Source organism: Jaculus jaculus, chromosome 16 (assembly GCF_020740685.1).
Source record: "Jaculus jaculus isolate mJacJac1 chromosome 16, mJacJac1.mat.Y.cur, whole genome shotgun sequence".
NCBI classification, from domain to species: Eukaryota; Metazoa; Chordata; class Mammalia; order Rodentia; family Dipodidae; genus Jaculus; species Jaculus jaculus.
Genome location: NC_059117.1, coordinates 11,644,936 through 11,665,620, shown reverse-complemented (window position 1 = coordinate 11,665,620; position 20,685 = coordinate 11,644,936). Strand labels below are relative to the sequence as shown.

General features: G+C 47.0%; 1 protein-coding gene across 2 annotated transcripts; it reads left to right on the top strand.

Annotated features, from left to right (window-relative positions):
* The first annotated feature begins 2,420 nt into the window (after positions 1 to 2,420).
* C16H7orf57 (chromosome 16 C7orf57 homolog) lies at positions 2,421 to 20,364 on the top strand. Of its 2 annotated transcripts, none has more exons than XM_045136065.1 (7): positions 2,421 to 2,548; positions 6,608 to 6,793; positions 8,564 to 8,672; positions 10,387 to 10,543; positions 12,798 to 12,898; positions 14,176 to 14,396; positions 19,818 to 20,364. In XM_045136065.1, the coding sequence occupies exons 1-7, from the start codon at positions 2,494 to 2,496 to the stop codon at positions 19,859 to 19,861; spliced, it is 873 nt and encodes a 290-aa protein (XP_044992000.1). In that variant the 5' UTR covers positions 2,421 to 2,493; the 3' UTR covers positions 19,862 to 20,364. The 2 variants fall into 2 exon arrangements, with proteins under 2 accessions (XP_044992000.1, XP_044992001.1); XM_045136066.1 differs by lacking the exon at positions 2,421 to 2,548 and adding an exon at positions 2,760 to 2,846 and having other exon boundaries at positions 19,818 to 20,362.
* Positions 20,365 to 20,685: the final 321 nt, after the last annotated feature.

Here is a 20,685-nt window from a genome sequence, read left to right as displayed (position 1 = left end):
TTGGAGCAACAGAGTTTGATCTTTGCCTTGCTTAAATCTTGTGTTGGTTGAATATTTCTTTGCCATGCCCAATGCCACCTTTTACAGTGTTAGTGTTCATTATGCGCCATTATGGGCTTTAAAAAAATATTTTGTGGAATTAAGGGTCAGTTAAAAGACCTTGGACTATGGGGATGTTTGAACATCATTGGGATTGATTAAAAGCTATGGGTACTTTTAAAGTTGGACTGAATGCACTACATTTTGCATCTTGGATGGTTGTCAGTTTATGGGGTCCAGGGATGGAATGTGGTGGTTTAATTCAGGTGTTCCCCATAAACTTAGGTGTTCTGAATGCTAGGTTCCCAGCTGATGGAATTAACGTCTCCTGGGGGCAGTGTATTGTTGGGGGCGGGCTTATGGGTATTATAGCTAGCTAGTGTCCCCTTGCCAGTGTTTGGCACACTCCCCTGTTGCTGTTGTCCACCATATGTTGGCCAGGGGGTGAGGTCCACTTTCTGCTCATGCCATCATTTCCTTCTGCTTCATGGAGCTTCCTCTCCAATCTGTAAGCCAAAATAAACTTTTTTTCACACAAGCTGCTCTTGGCCGAGTGATTTCTGCCAGCAATGTGAACTGCAATAGTGTGAATGTTAAGAAAAGTGCTTACAGGGCAGTTTGGTGAGCATAAAGTGTGCATTTAGCTAGACAACAGCAGGCATTACACGCCTAGGGCTCATTGACTTCCCCCATCATAGGTTTTCAGTATCATGCATGTATTCCATCCTGTGGAACAAGCCTCCAGCTCAATTAGAGAATGGTTAGTTTCTCCTGTAACAGACATGCCACTATTTCACCTGTTGGGTCATTTGACCTGGCTGGCCAAACTTAAGGCTTGCAGTGTCCACCACTGTTTATCACTGCTGATTACTTCTTTCTTCCATAGGGCTGCATGTAGCATAGCTTTTTCCAGCTTTTTGTCAGCTGGCCCACAGGGAGGAGGTTTTCAGCTCTGTTCCAGCTTGATTTCTTAGTAACCTTGCAGCACAATCATGTGCAATGTTCAGCAATATAGATCGCCTTTTCCTCGGGTGAACTACATAGGTGGTGACGTGTGCATGGTCCATTCTCACCATCTGTGGATTAAAAGATGTCTCTCTCCTAGAAGTTACTTGGAAGCTCAGTTAGATCCTGAGGCTTTGAGTTAAGATGCCAAGTGTCAGCCCCTGCCACATATACATATTGTTTTTTTGAGGTAAGGTCTCACTCTAGCCCAGGCTGACCTGGAATTCACTATGTAGTCTCAGGGTGGCCTTGAGCTCACAGTGATCCTCCTCCCTCTGCTTCCTGAGTGTGGGATTAAAGGTGTTCACCACAACACCCAGCTAGCTAATGCACATATTTTGAAGGAGAGACCACAACTGTGAAAGGGGCAGGGACAGAGCTAAATGCAAAAATTTAATCGATATAAATGATTCAGCAACTTTGGTTAAAGTATGCCACCACGCCTGGCTATTTTTCTTTCACTTTTTTTTGTTGTTGTTGTTTTTGTTTTTCGAGGTAGGGTCTCACTCTAGCTCAGGCTGACCTGGAATTCACTGTGTAGTCTCAGGGTGGCCTCGAACTCACGGCGACCCTCCTACCTCTGTCTCCCAAGTGCTGGGGATTAAAGGCATGTGCCACCGGCTCCCTTTCTCTCTTTTTTTAATGCACTCAAATTATTCAAAAGCAATTAAAAAATTAAGCCACTGTATTGTTTTGAGATCTCATATAGCCTAGTTTGGCCTTGAAGACCTTGAACTTCCTGTCTGTACCTCTCAAGTTTGGGGGTTTACAAGAATAATCATGCCTGGCTTCTTCCTCCTCCTCCTTCCTTTTCTTACCTCCTTCTTCTCCTTCATTCTCTCCCCATCATTATTACTTTTATTATTACGATTATTCAAGGTGACATAACCACATGCTTGGAAAACAAGCTGTGAGACTTTCCACTTTACCTACTGGGGTGACAGATTACCTGCTCTAAGGGGGGGGGGGAGTTAGGTCTGGCCCCGCCCCACCTCGCTTGCCTTCACTCTGATTGGCTAGCCGGCGTTCATTCATCACTCTGCTCCTATTGGCGCTCGGCCCCTCTCATGGTGCACGCTGGTTGGCCGGCGGGGCCGTTGCCTGGCGACCGGGCTTGTTGTGGTTCCGCGTAGCTAGGGGACTTTCCCGCGCCGGCGGGCCGAGTCCAAACTTGAGCTGTGGCGGCGGTCGCAGCGCCAGGTCATCTCTGCGACGACTGAGGGGCGGGTGACCCAGGCGCCGCGGCCGGGGTGACCTGTGGGGGACCGCGGGTGTGCGGGCGCGCGCCCCTGCTGTTTGCCGCGTAACGTGCCCCGGGGGTCCCCAGCCCCATGCGCCGGCGCTGCGTGGGCGCGGCGCTGCGGGGCGCCCTCGGTGCGTGAGGCGGGCGGGCACCCGGCCAGGGCGCGGGCATCCGGCAGCTCCGCAGAGCCCGCCGCGGCGCCGACCATGAGGAACAACAGCAAGGAGGTGCCCGGTGCCTCCCACCGCTACGCGCCCTGCGGTGAGTGATGCCCGAGGGAAGGCGCCCCGGGCAGCACCCCGCGACCTGGGACCCGGGCTTGCCCCGCTAGAGACGGGCTCCCGGGCTCTCTCCCCTGGGTGAAACTTGTCATTCCTCCAGGAATCTGGTGCCCTTGCCCTAAGGGTGCGCGGGAATTTTATCACCCTCTTTGCCTTTTCAGCTGCGTGCCCCCAGGTATTTCAGCGACGTTCCTAGCTCTCCTGATTTAGACCCAACCGAGATAAACATTTCCTGCTTTCTGGGGCTGGAGACCAGAATGGAGAATTCAGTAGTAAAGGTTCGTGGTTCTGTGTGCCACGTTTGAAGATGAGAAGTGAGGAAACATCAGGAGAAGGCTGTCTTGTGCTTGCTTTCTATCTTTTTAAATTTTTATTTATTTATTTTTTCATCCTGCATCTTGAAAGGTGCTGGAGACAGAGGGGAGAGAACAGGGCCCAGCTTTTCAGTTGGGAGGGACCAGTTGCAGCCTTCCACATCTGCTCAGAGGGGAAACCTTGTGTGTGGCCCTTAACATCCCAAGTGCATGCGTAGCCCTGGCTCTGACTGGGCCACTACTGATGATGCCAGAGCCGTACTGAGCACTCTTGGGGTGGTGTGCAATTCAGGAGGTCTGGCCAGTCCTCTCAACTTGGGCTCTGGACCCTACGTCTGAGTTCTTGGTGCTGCAGGAAATAGTCCGAGTGTGAGCAACACCGATAGACCATCACATGTGCCAAGCATGTTCCGAGCAATTTAAGTACATGAACATCCCGGTTCACAGACCTGGAAACTGAGGCATGTGATGTTTGAGAAGCTGCCCAGTATTATTCCTTGCCAAGTGGCTCTCTCGCTGATGTTGCACATCTGAAGACAGCGGCCTGTGCCCCTGTGGACCTGTGGGTGTGTAACACACCGCCTGTGGCTTAGAAACCAGAGGAGCAGGTTTCAAAGTTTGGTTCACAGTTTCTTGCAGCCTCTGCTTCTTCATTAACTAAATAAAGGAAAACAAAGGCACTCCTAGCATCATATGAAAAAGCCAGGAAAGCTGTTAGAGGAAAGAAGTTGGGCAGTAAGTGATATGGTGTCATACAGGTACTGGCAATCTTTGAATGATAAAGCTAAAGGAACCTCTTCGTTCCTTTAATCTCCTGTGTGTGTTGTGTGTGTGTGGTAGGTGGTAACAGTTTGTTCCTACTAGCTGGGATTAGAGTTCAGTGTCTGTCCAAAGCTCCCAGTAATGAGAAGTCAGATACATTGTTCTCTGTGGATTAATTAGTAATCAAAACAGCTAAAAGAATAGAGAGGGCATATTTGAGCTGAATACAGTTATTTGGAGTTGACCAACCTGCTCTTAGTCTGCATGCCAATGCTCTGTTTTTTGTGTGTGTGTGTGTATGTGTGTGATTCTCCACATTTTACCAGTGTTTTTTCCTTTCCTCTCAAAACTAGATATCAGTTCAGCTAGTAAATATCCCTTATACATTTGCATTATTTCAGGGTTAAGTGTCATTTACTTAAAATTATTTTTAAGTTTATTGGGCAGGGGTGGTGGTGGTGAGGAAGACAAAGGGAGACCAAGGTAATGGCACACCAGGGCCTCCAGACACATGTGCCACCTTGTGCATCTAGCTTACATGGGCTCTGGGGAATCAAACCTGGGTCCTTTGGCTTTGCAGGCAAGCACCTAAACTGTTAAGCCATCCCTCCAGCCCCAAGTGTCATTTACCTTTATGCATGAATCCAGCTTTAGTTCTAAGGAGATTAAGCCTTTGGCTTTGTAGAATAGAGACTTCTTGTTTGTGTGAGTTCATTTGCTCGGCCTGTTTCCCTATGTACTGCCGTACGAGTTGGACTTCTGAACAGTGTATCTAGCCAGCTTTAAAAGGAGGAATATTCTCTTTAAGGAGTTGGCTCACATGATTGCGGGACTGGCAAGTATGAAATCTCAGGGCAGTCTAAAGCCCAGGAGCGAACTTGATATTGAAGTTCAAGTTCAAAGTCCATCTGGAGACAGCACCCCTCTTCCTTTGGGGGGGGGTCTCATTTTTTTTCTTAAGATTTTTCAACTGCTTGCAGGAGAACCATCTGTTCTACTCAAACTCCACTAAGTTTAATGATAATTCTTACTTCAAAATGCCTTCACAAAGGCATCTGTAATAATACCAGTCTAAAAGGTGGATACTGTGGCCCAGCCAAGTGGAACTTAAGTTTACCATCATGACTACCACAAAGAACGAGGCATTTTAGACTCTCTTTTTAAGGCAGAGTCTCATCTAACCCAGGCTGTCCTTAAACTCACTTCGTAGCTGAGGATGACCTTGGTCTTCTGATTCTCCTGCCTATAGAGCCTGAGTGCTGGAATCCTGAGGACTGAACCCTGGGTTTCCTGCACATTATGGTAACACTGTACCAAGTGAGCCACATCGTCAACCTTGTAGACGTGTGTCTGGCTCTGATTGTCATGAATTTGTGACAGTACACTTTGACAAGCCTGGTCAAATAGCGACTGTGTCACCTACGTTTTATATTCTGTGTTTATTTTTTTCCTGGACTTTGTTTCAAACTTTTCAGTTGCTGTGATTTCCCCCTTATATCGGGCATCTGGTGGACCAGTTTCTGATGCAGAATTACCCCAAACACCTACAGTCTGAAGCCCCCGGCTGGCTCCTCTCTGGGGTCGTGCAGCAGTGCTGGCAACGCCAGGCCCTGGGGTTCTGCTGGCTGTGGCAGAAACGCCTTCTCTGGGGACTTGATGTCCTCAGAGACTCTCATGAGTGGTCCCATGCCAGCCTGGAGGAGTGGCCCTGGATGCTGTCAGCTACAGTATGCTGTGCCAGCTCGGAGAAGCTGCCATGGATGCCATCAGCCAGTGTCTTGGCAGCTGCATAGTCTCAGCAGGCCCGGCACAGCCCCTCTTCCTGTGTATGTGGGCTGATGTCACCAGGGGATTAGGCCGAGGGCTAGCTCCCCATGTTCCTTTCTTTCTTCCTCCCCTTAAGCTGTGGTCTTTGTTCCCTCTTTAGGACAAAAGTCACACAATTTGGTAGTCACTGTTTTACCTCGGTTTTTCCTGAAGGAAGTCCTTAGGAATCTTGGGATTAAGAAGGTTTTCTGGGCTGGAGAGATGGCTTAGTGGCTAAGGCATTTGCCTGCAAAGGCAAAGGACCTCAGTTCAATTCCCCAGGACCCATGTAAGCCAGATGCACAAGGGGGCACATGTGTCTGGAGTTCATTTGCAGTGGCTAGAGGCCCTGGTACATCCATTTTCTCTCTCTCTTTGCCTCTTTCTCTCTTGTTTTCTCAAGTAAATGAATAAATAAAACTTTTAAAAAATAAAGTTTTCCATACTGTGTGATTGGTACAGCCTAGCAAGTTCCATTTCCTACACAGGCCTGTGTTGACTTTATTGCCACTCTGGTCGCCAGCGGGGATCCGTGGCTGACTGTGTTGGCTGGGGCGGGAGGCGGGCAGGGAGCTTCCTGTACAGCGTGAAGTAGGTGAGGCGTCTTGGACCACACCCCCTGTCAAGCATATTTGATCTTGTATATTATCTATCTGTGATAGAATTTAAATGTCATTATTTTAATATATGAAGCTAATTAAGTCTTGGCCAACATTTGCTCATAGGCTTACCCATAAGCATTTAAATGATTGAGGATTTTACAGGCCTGCACATTTCCCAACATGACCAGAAATACAGCTCAGCATTTTATGGAGAAGGGATGGGCAGAAGGGGCTTGGATAGCTCTCTGGAAGCTAACACACCAGTGGCAGAGGCTCAGCTCTCAGCTGTGGGGAATGGGCCAGTCAAGCAGGGCACTGTCCTTCCCTTAGCACCAGTGATTCGTGAGTGTGAGACTGCAGAGACTTTGTCATTGCCCCTGTTCCAGAGTGGGCAGTCCTTCCTGGCTCGTGTGCTTTGTGGCACGCACTCTCCTCACCGCCCCGCGTCCAGCACAAAGAACTCAGATACTAGCCTGGCAGGGATGAGAGGTCCTTCGTGATGTAAGTGTCCCCTGCATCTACACTGACACTGTTCCCGGCCTTCCTCCTGTCTAGACTGGTATTACCACTTCCCCATGAAGCGCTCTGAGAAACCTGTGGGTGCCCCACCAGCATCTCAGATCCCAGGGCTCAGTGATTTGGGAGAATCCAACAATGGGGACACGTCCCATGCTCGGCGATACTGGGTAAAGGAAACAGACTCGGAGTATGTGAAGCTAGCCAAGCAAGGCGGCAGGCCTGGTAAGCCCCTGACACCTAGGTGGCTTTGTGAGCAGGGTGAGGTGTTGCTTCTCATCTCATCCCCATAAGATATTACAGTATAATCTGTGGGTTTTGTCATAGGCCTTTGGGATGTTGGATCAGTAAGTACAGGTATAATCTTTGATGAAAATCAACTTTTATACAACTATACATGGAGACATATTTTAAAAATATTTTTATTTATTTGAGGGGGGGATGGGCATGCCAGGGCCTCCAGCCACTGCAAACAACCTCCAGACGTGTGTGCTCCCTTGTGCATCTAGTTAAGGTGGGTCCTGGGAATCGAGCCTTGAACCAGGATCTTTAGGCTTCACAGGCAAGCGCTTAACCGCTACGCCATTTCTCCAGCCTTTGGAGGCATATTTAGTCAGTAGAAACCAATGGTTCGAGGGGTAAGGGATCCCATTCCAAATGATAGCTAGCCTTTGAAGTACTTGACATTGAGAGATACTAAGCTCTTTCCCCTCTGGCTGTCACTGCCCCAAATGAGAATGTCATAGGAGGAATGGAAAAGCAGTGATTAAAATCTGTGCTTCCCGTACAGAAGCCAGACCACGCCATCTGGTTGATTGAGCATGACACAGCCGGATCGGGGCTGAGGCAGCCTTTCCTTAGCTCCCCCCCCCCCCCCGCCATTGATTAAGAGATTGGCAAAATCTGACTAAGGCCCATAAATTTGTAAAGGCATAGGATCAGTGCCAGGGTCCTCACTTTGCTCATTGTGCTGAGTTATGTTAGGGTTGTCTTTTGGGGGTAGCCACTGAAGGCCAAGGATGAGAGGCATCTTTTTTGTCCACAGCCGCCCGGCAGCCCCAAGCCAGTGGTGACAGAGGTGGTGGCAACAGGGAGAGGGGAGAAGAAGCAACGTGTTAAAAGTGGAAAGTTAGAAATGTCTTACTGTTGGGCTGGAGGGATGGCTTAGCGGTTAAGCGCTTTCCTGTGAAGCCTCAGGACCCCAGTTCGACGCTCGATTCCCCAGGACCCAGGTTAGTCAGATGCACAAGGGGGCGCACGCATCTGGAGTTCATTTTCAGTGGCTGGAGGCCCTGGCGCGCCCATTCTCTCTCTATATATATCTGCCTCTTTCTCTCTGTCTGTCTGTCGCTCTCAAATAAATTTAAAAAAAAAAGAAAGAAATGTCTTACTGAGAGGAGTAAGAGTTTGATGCCCACCCAGGCATTTTTATTGTCTTGCTATTGGTATTATCTGACAAAACTGGTTCTCTCCACTCACTGCCTCTGGACTCCAGGGGACAGGAGATGTGGGAGGGACAAAAAGCAGGAGGCCACTGAGAAGGAAGCTGTTGTTGTGTACCTCTAAAAGCAGCTCCAAGGTGACTGGCGAATCCACCTGGGAACCTGGAGGGTCAGGTTCTCTGGGAAGCAGCTGAGTGGGTACAAGAGACCCACGGTGGTGGGGAAGACAGTCAGACTGCTACAGGGTTGCATAGTAGCCTCGAGGTAGCCAAGGGTTGGGGTTCATCGACCATCATCCCTGGGCACCTGAGGAGTGGAAGATGAGCCCCTGGGGAAGTGATGATGGTGGCTGGCCTAGACACAGCTCAGGACTGAGAGCCTTGTGCGGGTGCATGAGAAGGGAGGTGGGGTGGAGGGGACACTTGGGCTGTCCCTGCCTGAGCAGAAGCCAGCCCAGGATGCTGCCACAGCTCCCTCTGTGCCATGCTGGTGACGGGGCTTCAAGGCACACAGGGCAGCAGGACCACACACGCTCTGTCTTTTTCTCTTTGAGACTTGCTGAAGCACTTTGCCCCTGGGACCAGGAAGGGCTCCCCAGTGGCCTACTCCCTGCCTGACTGGTATATCCACCACAGCAAGCCTCCAACAGCCCAGCAGCGAGAGTGAGTACCTTCACCCCCCCCCCATGCATTTTTGTTTATCAAAAACATTCTCACCTTGAGCTGGAAAATGATCGACATCTAATACTGACAGCCACTAGGTGATAACTACAGCTCCAGGCGCTATCATACACAGCTGGTACTCCGAGGGACACAGCCCAGGTTGTCAGGAAACACAAGTTGGGGAAACATGGATCATTTTGCCTCCTTGAGGTTTGGGTCTTTGGACCACCTGCTACTGAGTAGTGTTAGGATTTTATTTTCTGTCCCATGGGACCTGACCATATCTGTCTGCCACAGATCAGCAGCCTGTTCCAAAGCTCTCTTCTCATTACAGATGAAAGGCACTATATACAACTAGAAATGTAAACAACACTCAATATCTGTGATGGTCACAGGTTACAAGGAGCCGTTGTTCCCTTGCCATGTTGGGAATGTTTAAAAATTCTTATCTGTGGCTGTGCAAGCTTGACTCTCCAGACCATCTTTCTTGGACTAAGAGGAAACACGAAATGAAGAATCATTTACAACTTTCTTCTGGTTGGCTGTGCGTTTACTTGGGAAACTGCACCAACGTCGATCGCTTTTTGAGTTGTTACCAGTGTTTTCTGGTTTTGTCTCTAGGACTCTGGTTCATCCTGCTCTATCCGCCTTGTATTCCACTTTAGGTTCTGTCACTTCCTCTCATGTTTAGGAGGGTCTCACTGAGTAGCCCAGTCTCGCCTGAAGCTCACAGTCCTCCTACCTCTGCTTCCTGAGTGCTAGGATCACAGATGGGCACCACTACACCTGGCCATATATTTATTTTTTAAAGAACACACAAAATTGTACATTCCTGTGGTAAGGGAACATTGGCCTTTCCCACTCTTTTTGTTTGTTTGTTTTGAGGTAGAGTCTCACTCTAGCCCAAGCTCATCTGGAATTCAGTATATAGTCTCAGAGTGGCCTTGAACTCACGGTGATTCTTCTATCTCTGCCTCCCAAGTGCTGGGATTAAAGGTGTGTGCCAGTATGCCTGGTAACACTTGTTTTTATAACACAGTTTGAGTTAAGTTCAGAAAAGAAAGAGAACGAGGCAGAAGTAGAATGGGGGATGACAGAAAATCTGGTGTTGACTCCTTGGTATACACTGTGTGGGAAGACCTTAGGTCTTTGAACACCCGCATAAAAAAATGAACAAAGTAGGGCTAGGGAGAAGGAGCTGGATGAAACCTGCCGAGCTGGGCTTGGCTCTCCAGGGCCCTTGTCAGTCCAGAGGCCCAGAGCAGCGCATGCTTCTGGACTGCATGCCTCTTTCCTTCCCTTCTCCCCCCTCCTCCCTCTCCCTTTCTCTCTCTCTCTCTCTCTCTCTCTCTCTCGCGCGCGCACACACACACACACACATTTGAAAGAAAAAAATATGAACAAAGTACTAGGTGCTGTTCTCAAGCACATAGTCATGTTACCTGTGGTGTGACTTCACGTTTGGCACCCACTGTTCACTCACGCTCCACGTTTACATTTCTGAATTGTCCCAGTGGTCATATTGGCTGCCTTGGAGAAGGGCTGGTGTATTTACTCAGCAGGAAAAGAGAATAGCCCACCTATGTCTTCAAGAAAGATGGGGGGGTGAGAGAAGGAGGAGAGAGGGGAGAAAGGAGAGAGAGAACAGGGGAGGCGAGAGCAGGAGAAATGGTGCCGGGGACTGACAGTTGCTGTCCTGTGTGTGACCTTGCAGAGTCCCCATGGTCTCCATGCCAGATTACATGGTTTATGAAGAATTCAACCCTAACCAGGCCAATGGTAGCTATGAATCCAGAAGAGGCCCCTTCGACTTTGACATGAAAACGATTTGGCAGAGAGAGGCTGAGGAACTTGAAAAGAAAGAAAAAAAGGTGAGCGGAGATCATAGACAGGTGGCACCGCATCTGCTCTGCCTTGGTGGCTGTCTGAATAGGTACCGTGCTGCCTGTGCCAGCTTCTGCTGTGGCCTGTGGCATTAGTCAGGTGCTCTGTTTGAAGTTGTATCTGCTGAGAGGCGAACAGCCACACAGTGTCTTTCTTTTTCTGTGAGCATGTTGACCATGTAGGTAAGATTGCTTTTTACTAATTAACGCTTATCTGGGGGAAAACTTGCACAGCATTCTGCATTGGGCACGCAAAGGAAGGGGCTGTTACATGTGCTTATTGTCTGGCTTCTGAACACTTGTGTGTATTTTGGATGAGCGCTCTTTGGATGTCCTTCCCTGTCATGCTGGAAGGGAAGAGGACTTCTTGCTTCGGTACACTCCGTGTACTGCATAGTGAAGCCTCCCGTAAGACTTGCCTTGTAAAGACCACTGGATCCCAGGAGCAGTCTGGTCAGAAGATGGGTTGATCATGATCTCTGGCTGGTGCCCTCCCCAGGGCCCCTCCCACAACACGCATGCAAAGCACAGTCAGGCTGCCAAACCGCTGAGGGCTCTGCCAGCGCCAAGGTCTGGAAGGTGACGTGCTCACTACATCAAGAGTCGTGAGTGAAAGGATAGAATTCCTACGAGACGGCGGTGGGGTCTGGATGAGAACAGGGTGAACACTGTCATTTGAACAGCGAGGACATGGACGTGTCTTGGCCACACCCAACTCCCAAGCCTGCATCTCAGTGTCACTGTGAAGATGGACCTTCACCTTATTGAGGTCTTGGTGGTTGAATCCCAAGCCAGCTTAAGTTGGCTGCACTCAGCCACCTATTTGTTCTTCACACGGTCCTGTGTCCAGCTGTGGTTTTTGCCTTTGGGTGACTTGCATGATCAGTGCTTCGTACTCCTGATGGCAGTGTTTTATCCTCAGCTTCTGCCATCATGCTGGGCACTTGAGAAGTGTAGTCCAGCTGCTGAGGTATATAGTCCAGCTGCTGAGGTGTATTAGTATAGCTCTTGAGGCATAAAGTCCAGCTTCCAAGGGATATAGGTACAGTTTCTGAGGCATATAGGTGAGTTTCTGAGGTATATAGGTGCAGTTTCTGAGGCATATAGGTGAGTTTCTGAGGTATGTAGGTGAGTTTCTGAGGCATATAGGTGAGTTTCTGAGGTATATAGGTGCAGTTTCTGAGGCATATAGGAGAGTTTCTGAGGTATGTAGGTGAGTTTCTGAGGCATATAGGTGAGTTTCTGAGGTATATAGGTGAGTTTCTGAGGCATATAGGCGAGTTTCTGAGGTATAGGCGAGTTTCTGAGGTATATAGATGAGTTTCTGAGGTATATAGATGAGTTTCTGAGGTATATAGATGAGTTTCTGAGGTATATAGATGAGTTTCTGAGGTATATAGGCGAGTTTCTGAGGTATATAGGTGAGTTTCTGAGGCATATAGGCGAGGTTCTGAGGTATATAGGCGAGGTTCTGAGGCATATAGTCGAGGTTCTGAGGTATATAGGTGAGTGTCTGAGGCATGTAGGTGAGTTTCTGAGGTATGTAGGTGAGTTTCTGAGGTATGTAGGTGAGTTTCTGAGGTATGTAGGTGAGTTTCTGAGGTATGTAGGTGAGTTTCTGAGGCATGTAGGTGAGTTTCTGAGGTATGTAGGTGAGTTTCTGAGGTATGTAGGTGAGTTTCTGAGGTATGTAGGTGAGTGTCTGAGGTATGTAGGTGAGTTTCTGAGGTATGTAGGTGAGTTTCTGAGGCATATAGGTGAGTTTCTGAGGTATGTAGGTGAGTTTCTGAGGTATGTAGGTGCAGCATTTGTCAGGAGTGTCAGGTGCCAGTCCATTGATTTGGCTGAGCTGTGTTCCATTGTTGACCAAGTGCTCTGTTTAGGCCTTATTTCTGATGGGTATTTGGTTTCTTCCACTTCTTGGTGGTTATTACAGGGCTTTGTGAATCTCTTCATGCAGGCCTGTGGACCCTCTGAGGACGTCCCTGTAGGACCGGCTTTCCCCAAGGGCCCTTTGTATCCCCACTTTTCATTCACCTCGCCTTTTCCTCCTGAGGAGAGTCCTCAACTGCTTTTGAGCCCGTGTTGCCACTTTCGCAGTCAGGCTGTCGCGTGGGGTTACTGCTGAACGCAGTCCTGGGGTGGCTGTTGTCACGGTGCCAGTCCAGGACTCAACGTTTCCTAGCTTTGCCACCCTTGGGGAGTGTTTTCTAACTTACTTATTTGTATGTTTTTCACACAGCTTGTGAGGCTACCAGCCATCAACTCAAAGTATCCAAGCAAAGCAGGGACTCCGGTTGGTCCCAAAGACCCTGCAGGCAGCAGGCTGTCCTTTCCCCCTATGTAAGTCTTCACTTCTGTGAACAGTCGCTCTGTGGATGAGGTTTGGCGTTAGTCTTCTGTCTGTCATCCAGGTGACAGCCGTGACAGTGATGGTGCTCACAGGCCGTCCTGCAGCCCTGCCCCACAGCCGTGGCTCGCCTGGCCAGCTCCCCACCTCGTTGTGTGACTTTTGTCCCTTCTTAACGTTGCTTCTGCCCCTTTGAGCACACACCTTCCCTTCTGTGCCGGGCTGGTCCTACAGGCCTGCGGGGTGGGGCCGCCTGCCCGCTTGTGCTGCCCGGTCCTGTCGGTTTCTGTCACCGAGGTCTGAATCGGGATCTGCGCTGTGTGAGAGACGGTGGGCGCAGGCCCTGTGTGCAGCTGCAGGACACCTGTGCTGACAGCTGCCCGTCTGACCTGCAGCGGGTCCTCGAGGCCTCTGTCTCCTCACCTCCCCAGCAGCGTAGCTGAGGAGAGAACAGATGGCATCAACTGCTTGATCACTGCGCCTCATTCAGGAAAACAATTTATTCATGATACTGGGACAGAGAGGGAGGACCCAACAGGAAAGCCCTTAACAATAGGTGATTCATAAGTCAGAAACCTATGGCTTGGGAGGGGCAGGAGCGCACTAGCCGCCTTGGCAGACGTGAAGGCTCAGGCTGCTTCCACCCTGCCCTCAGTGTTGAGCGTGATAAGACCAAGAAGGGAAAGCTCAGCCTGCAGCCATCACTGTTACACTAGATCAGAAAGGCGGTCCTTTTGTAGTCTTCCTTGTGAAGGAAGGGAACTATTACTACATTTTTAAATTTTTATTTTATTTTGATCTTTGGTTTTTCGAGGTAGGGTTTCACTCTAGCTCAGGCTCTCCTGGAATTCACTATGTAGTCGCAGGGTGGCCTCGAACTCCTGGCGATCCTCCTACCTCTGCCTCCCGAGTGCTGGGATTAAAGGCGTGCACCACCGCGCCCGGCTATTACTACATTTTTAAATGGCTAGTACAAAGAAAGGTCTTGGAAACTGAACTAAACATAATCTCGTTATTACACAAGGGAAACTTTGACTTACAATTTTTATATTTAATACGGAGAGAGCAGCTAACAGGTGACAGGGAGGAGGAGGGAGAAGCATGAGAGGGAGGAGGGGAAGGAGGCGGCGCGAACACCACAGCTTCCTCACATTGTATGCCACGACTGTGCCTTACATGTTCCGTGTGTTCCATGAACACTGCTGCTGGTTTTCTCTCGATTCATCTTTGAACTTAAGTTGAACATTCACTTTTCTTTTTTTTTTTTAAGGCCTAGTCAGAAAAACAGCTCACCAACAAACTTTTCCAAACTTATTAGCAATGGTTATAAGGATGAGTGGTTACAGCAGCATCGAGGTGATTCTGACAAGAGGACTCCCAAAACATCCAGAGCATCCATGTCCTCTCAGTCCACACAGGACCCTGAAGGTCCCCAGGACACAGAAGCAAGCCAAGGCCCAGAGGCCCCCCAAGATCTTGAGAAGACTTCAGGTGAGGGACAGCTTGAAATGCATGCATCCTGGCCCCACAGGGGTTGATGGTGACCAGTGTTCTGATCTCATGATGTATCTCCTAAGATATGGGCTGGAGCAGTGGCTTAGTGGTTAAGGCGCTTAATTTCCACGGCTCTGTTAATTGTTGACCACTTGCTTCTGCATGACATATTGTGATCTTGGGGCTCCATTGCTTTGGCTAAGGAGTGAAAAGGGATGCCTTGTGCATCTGAAGTACTTGGTTGTGTTTTTTTTTATTAATTAATTTATTTATTTAAGAGAAAGAGGCAGGTAGAGACAATGGATGCACCAGGACCTCCACTCACTGCAAATGAACTGCAGATGGATGTGCCACTTTGTGTATCTTCCTTTACATGGGTACTGGGGAACTGAACTTGGTTCCTTTGGCTTTGCAGGCAAGCACCTTAACTGCTGAGCCATCTCTCCAGCCCCTCGGTTGTGCTTTATGTGCAGAGTGCTGTATGGCTTCCCTTCTATCTGCGCTCTGCAATCTGCCAATCACTCTCCTTCCAAGTAGAAAAGATGGCCATGCCGGTGTTGATTTAAAAGGAAGAGCCCTTAGAACTTTACAGTCAAGAGTGTTCTGTAGCATCTTATTGTTTTAAGTAGTTTAGACTTTTTAGTTTAATTTATTTATTTGAAAGAGAGAGAAAGAGGCGGCTATAGAGAGAGACACTGGGCATGTGAGGGCCTCCAGCCATTGCAAATGAACTCCAGACGCATGTGCTACCATGTGCATCTGGCTTATGTGGGTCCTGGGGAATAAAACCTGGGTGGTTAGGCTTCACAGGCAAGTGCCTTAACTGATAAGCCATCTCTTCAGCCCTAGTTTAGATTTTTTTACGAATTCTATAATTATGAATTGTCTTAATATTTGGTCTATTTTAGCAAGCTGAAAAACAAACACTTATTTTTATTATAAATTCTCCTCCAAGTGAGTATTTATAGATAAACTTGTATCAAAATAAAAAGAATCTTATAGAGAAAAAAGTTAGTGGACATAGTCCTGAAATCTCAGACTGCAGGCGGCCAGCTGCCCACATGACGGCCTCCCACTGTGTATGCTCTCACCCGAAGCTTGTGCTGTGCTCGCTTTTGAGATGCGCAGTACGTCATCAGCCACTGTGGTCTCCCTGCTTGCCGGTAGGTCACAGCAGCTTATTGGTCTTCCAAGTCTCTCCAGTCATCTTGTCCCAAACCCTGGTAGCCAACTTGGCTTTCAGCGTCCATGAGATGGATCTTTGTCAACTGCAAGCAGAAGTGAGGTCAGGCAGGGTCGTCACTGTGTGCCTACCTTATTCACTTAGCACAGTGTCTTCTGGCATCACTAAGGCCACAAACGATACGGTTTCTTTCCTTGATGGTTCTGTGTGTGAGTCATGTTTTCTTTATTCATCTGTTTTTGGATCTTGGCCTGATATTGTGTAACTTGGCTACTGTGAACAGTTGTCCATAATGAACACGGGTGGGCAGCTGTCTCTGACATTCTGACTCCTGTTCTTTTGGATTTATACCCAGGGGTGGGATAGCTGGCTCATACAGCGGCCTGTGTTCATTTTCTTGAGGCACCTCCATGCTGGTCCCCGTGGTTGCCATTCTCAGTTTCGCCCACCAGCAGTGTCTGAAGGCTCCCTGTCCCTTGGGTCTCTGCCAGCATCCAGCTGGCGTCTTGGACAATGGCCATTTTGGCATTTGAATTACCATTTCACTGTGGTTTTGTTCTGTTTCCCTTATGATTAGTGATGTTAAGCGTTTTTCATATATCCATTAGTAATTTGTGCATGTTGTTTTGAAAAACATCTATTTAAGTCTATTCATTTATTTATTTGCATGTGGGCTGGGCTGCACAAGAACACCAGATGTACCACGTTTTGCATCCAGCTCACTTGGGTGCCTTGGGAATTGACCCTGGCTGGTCAGCTTTACTACCAAGCAGCTTTAACTGCTGAACCATCTTCCCAGCCCCATGTTCAGGTCATTTAATCATGTTTTTGTTTGTATTTTATTTATTTTATTGTTTATTTTTTTTAAAGCAGCTTATCGTTCTCACCCAGGCTGACCTGGAACCCAATCTGTTTATTTTATTTATGAGACTGGAACTCAGGTGTCCAGGAACTCCCTAGGTACCCCAGGCTAGCCTCTACCTTTTGGTGATCCTCTGGCTTTAGCCTCTGGGGTGGTAGCATTATAGCTATGAGATACTATTACCTAACTCCTTTGCCCATTTTTATTTACTTTTTGAAGTTTTTTTAAAAAAATATTTGTTTATTAGAAACAGAGAGGGAGGAAAAGAGAGAGGGAATGGGCACACTGTGGCTTCTAGTCACTGTAGAAGAACTCCAGACGCATGTGCCACCATATGCATGTGACTTACGTGGGATCTGGAGAGTCTAACTGGGGTCCTTGGGCTCTTCAGGCAAGCACCTTAACTGCTAAGCCATCTCTCCTGCCCTCCTTTGTCCATTTTTAAATTGGGTTATTTCCTTTCCTGCAAATGAGATTTTGGATTCCTTATATGTTTTGGTGTTAACCTTGCATTGTTGCTTGTTGTTGTTAAGCTTGTTGGCTTAATGTAACCTCACTGGTTTTTACTTTTGTGTCCTGTGTTTGGTGATCTATGTAAGAATGATTGCCAACAACCAACACCGGGAGATTTTCCCTGTAGTTTTTCTTATAATTTGCTAGTCTTGTGTCTTTTATTTATGAATTTAAGCCATTTTAACTTGATTTTGTTTAGGTATGAGGTGAGTGCTCAGCGTTCAGTTTGTCGTGTCCCTATCCAGTGTTCCCAGTAGCATTCAGTGGAGACCCCCCCCCCATGTCGTTTAGCACCTTGGTTGGGAATCAGTTGTAAAGCTGTGGGTTTCCTGGGGGCCTGTTTCAGTGTTCTGTGTGTCTGCTTTTGTGCTATGTCGTGAGCATTCCGTAGAAACAGATGGATGTTCTTTGCTTGTGATATTGTTATCTGGTTAGGGTGTGAGGATCTAAGCTGGCCTCATAAAATGAGAATGGAATCATACTCTCTCCTTTAGCATTCAGGCTAAGTTTGAATCTTTGATGGGATTCAGTGGTGAACCCATCAGGCTTTCCGTTGTGGAGACTTTTGGTCACGTATATGGGTTTTAGGCTCCTTGCTCATGATTGACCTGTGCACATTTTATATTTCCTCATGATCCAGTCTTAGCAGAATTTCTGTTTGTAGGAGTTTATCCAATCTTAAGGTTGTCTGTTTGTTGGTATAGAATTGTCTCTTATGGTTCTTTGTGTTTCTGATATCAGTATACTTTGCCTCATTTCTAATTTGAGTCTTACTTTCCTAGTCTAGGCATAGATATGTCCATTTTTTTATTTTCAAAAACTCAACTCTAAGCTTTGTTGGTCTTTTGTTGTTATTTTTCAAAGTAGGGTCTCTCTCTAGCCCAGATTGACCTGGAATTCACTATGTATTTTCAGGGTGGTCTCGAACTCATGGCGATCCTCCTACCTCTGCCTCCCGAGTGCTAGGATTAAATGTGTGCACTACCATGCCTTGTTGGTTTTTTTTTTTTTTTTTTTATTTGAGAGAGAGAGAGAGAGAAAGAGGCAGGGGGCTAGAGAGAGAGAATGGGCACATCACCAGGACCTTCAGCTGCTACAAACGAACTCAGATGTGTGCATCCCTTGTGTGCATGTGTGACATTGCACACTTGCATCACTGTGCGTCTGGCTTATGTGAGACCTGGAGATTCAGACATGAGTACTTAGGCTTCGCCGGCAAGCTCCTTAACCACTAAGCCATCTCTCCAGCCCGCTGTTGGGCTTTTTGTTTTATTAATATTTTTTATTTTTATTTATCTTTTTGAGAGAGAGATAGAAAGAGAGGTAGAGAGAGAATGGTCACACCAGGGCCTCCAGCCACTGCAAATGAACTCCAGATGCATGTACCACCTTGTGCATCTGGCTTGCGTAGGTCCTGGGGAATCGAACCTACGTCACTTGGCTTTGCAGGCAGGTGTCTTAACTGCTAAGCCATCTCCCTAGCCCTGTGGGGCTTTTATAAATGATAGTTTAATTCTATTTTATTTATTCTTATGTGGTCATTATTTCCTGTCTTTTGCTAACTTTGGGCTTAGATCATTCTCTTTTAGGAACCCATCTTTAAAAAATGCACATCCAGTGGGCAATCAGGTTCACCTACATAGAGTGTGCTAGGGATTTTGGTATTATTTCCTGTATTGTATTCTCACATAAATAAAGATTACTTCACCAACATCAAAAATACATAGTCTATTTTTTATTTTTATTTATTTATTTGAGAGTCACAGAGAGAGAAAGAGGCAGATAGAGAGAGAATGAGCATGCCAGGGCCTCCAGCCACTGCAAACAAACTCCAGACGTGTGCGCTCCCTTGTGCATCTAGTTAAGGTGGGTCCTGGGGAATCGAGTCTCGAACTGGGGTCTTTAGGCTTTCCAGGCAAGCGCTTAACCGCTAAGCCATTTCTCCAGCCCCATAGCTTATTTAAAAGGCTGTCACTTGGTATTGGTATAAGGTTATAAACTTTCTGCTATGAAGTAAATCACTGCAGGTGTTATGTTATCCATATGCTTCTATAGCAACACAGTTTACTTCATTTCAGAGAAACATTTAGTTATCCAAGATTAGTAAAGTCCTCATTAAAAGTAAGGAACCCATAGTTCTAGAAAGGGAATTGGAGGGCCTGCTCATCTGGTTTGCTTCATGGTGATGGGCCACTGAAATCCAGCTCCTCACTCCCTGCTGATGCTTGTGAGCCATGTTAGGTCACTGCTTTCTTTCCACTGTGACTTAGTTCTCCTTTGTCCATCATGGTTTACATTTTATAGAGAATAACCAAACCAAAAGATGCCTTTCTACCTCCAATATGAAAATCAATCTACCACTTGTAGCTACTGTTGAAACTTTCTGTATTGTCAAAGCTTCCTGATAATGGTTCTTTCCTTCCATGAGACAAAATATTACTATCTTAATGGCTTTTTTGGGCAGCTGTCCTAGATGTGTTGGCATGAAAGACAAGGGCCCATTGGTAAGGGAGCGTGGGACTTGGAGTAGAGGAGTTGGCTGCGTTCCCTGTCCAGTGGTGAGGGTGCTGAGCACCTCTGGAGGCCGAGCTGAGCTCGCGGTGGAGTGTGGCTGTCTGAACCTCACAGCGCGTCGGCGTGGCTCAGGCATGAGACCTTCTCTAGTGGCCAGCTCTACTTGCTTCCCAGTACCAAAGCATAATTCTCAGGTTTCCCACGTGTTTGTGCTGCAAGGTAGAAATATGGGCTCAATTTTTATGGACTCTTGCTATCTTTATTAAGAGGAGCAGAAATCCGTGCTTTACTTTATTTTAAATTAACAATTTGAATATGTTTGCTCATTGTTTACTTTGCATTGCAGGCCAAGAAGCATCTCCATCTTCAACACCTGCGGAGCTCAAATAAGCTTGTAGATAATATTTAGGGTAACACGTTTTGTCACTAAGATGTGACTGTGTTCCAGGTATATTATAAGGCTCCCACCCATGTCATTGATATAGCCCTATATATATCTGGCACTGTAGTTGAGGTCATTGTAGCACGGATAGTGGAAATGCAGGCCTTCATTTCACCGGGGTGTAAATGCAGCCATGTCTTCTGCCACCCATTGCCTTGCTGCTCTGGAAACTCCCGAGGCCCGCACCTTCCTCCTGCCGTCATCCAACACCCTCCCATCTGACCGAACAGGAAGAAACTCACAAAACAAGCTTCAGCTTTTTTCATCATCTGGTCCTGAATCTTTATAGAAATAACCTTCCTGTTACAAAAAAATTAATTCAGAACATAGTGATATTGTTTATACTAAAAATATTTTATTATGCCTTGATGTTTTAGGCATTAAATATAAAACATTGTAACATAATAATACTTAACTAGTTTAAACCTCTTGCTTAATATTGAGTGTAAACTGAAGTCCAGAATACTGAACATTTTCTATTTTATAGTCTTTGGGTAAAAATATGTTTAACTTTAATACTTACTTTAATAGGCTTGACAAGAACTTCATAATATTCAGACTGAATGCTTCTGCTTTCTGACTTTTGTTACTGGTTGTATATTAGTAATGATATTAAAATATAGGCTTATATTTGTATACTTAATTCATGAATAAAATAATAATTTTGGCAGTAAAGTTTTTAGAAAGCCAAAGATATTTTAGTGTCTTTCCTGGATTAACTCATCATGCCCTTGCTTGGGGAAACTCTAAGCTTCAAATTAGTTCTTTAATG

Coding starts and splice junctions, on each gene's coding strand:
- C16H7orf57 (XM_045136065.1), top strand. CDS start 2,494: ATGAGGAACAACAGCAAGGAGGTGCCCGGTGCCTCCCACCGCTACGCG. Junction 10,544..12,797: donor TTGAAAAGAAAGAAAAAAAG/GTGAGCGGAGAT, acceptor TTTTTCACACAG/CTTGTGAGGCTACCAGCCAT. Junction 14,397..19,817: donor AGATCTTGAGAAGACTTCAG/GTGAGGGACAGC, acceptor TTTGCATTGCAG/GCCAAGAAGCATCTCCATCT.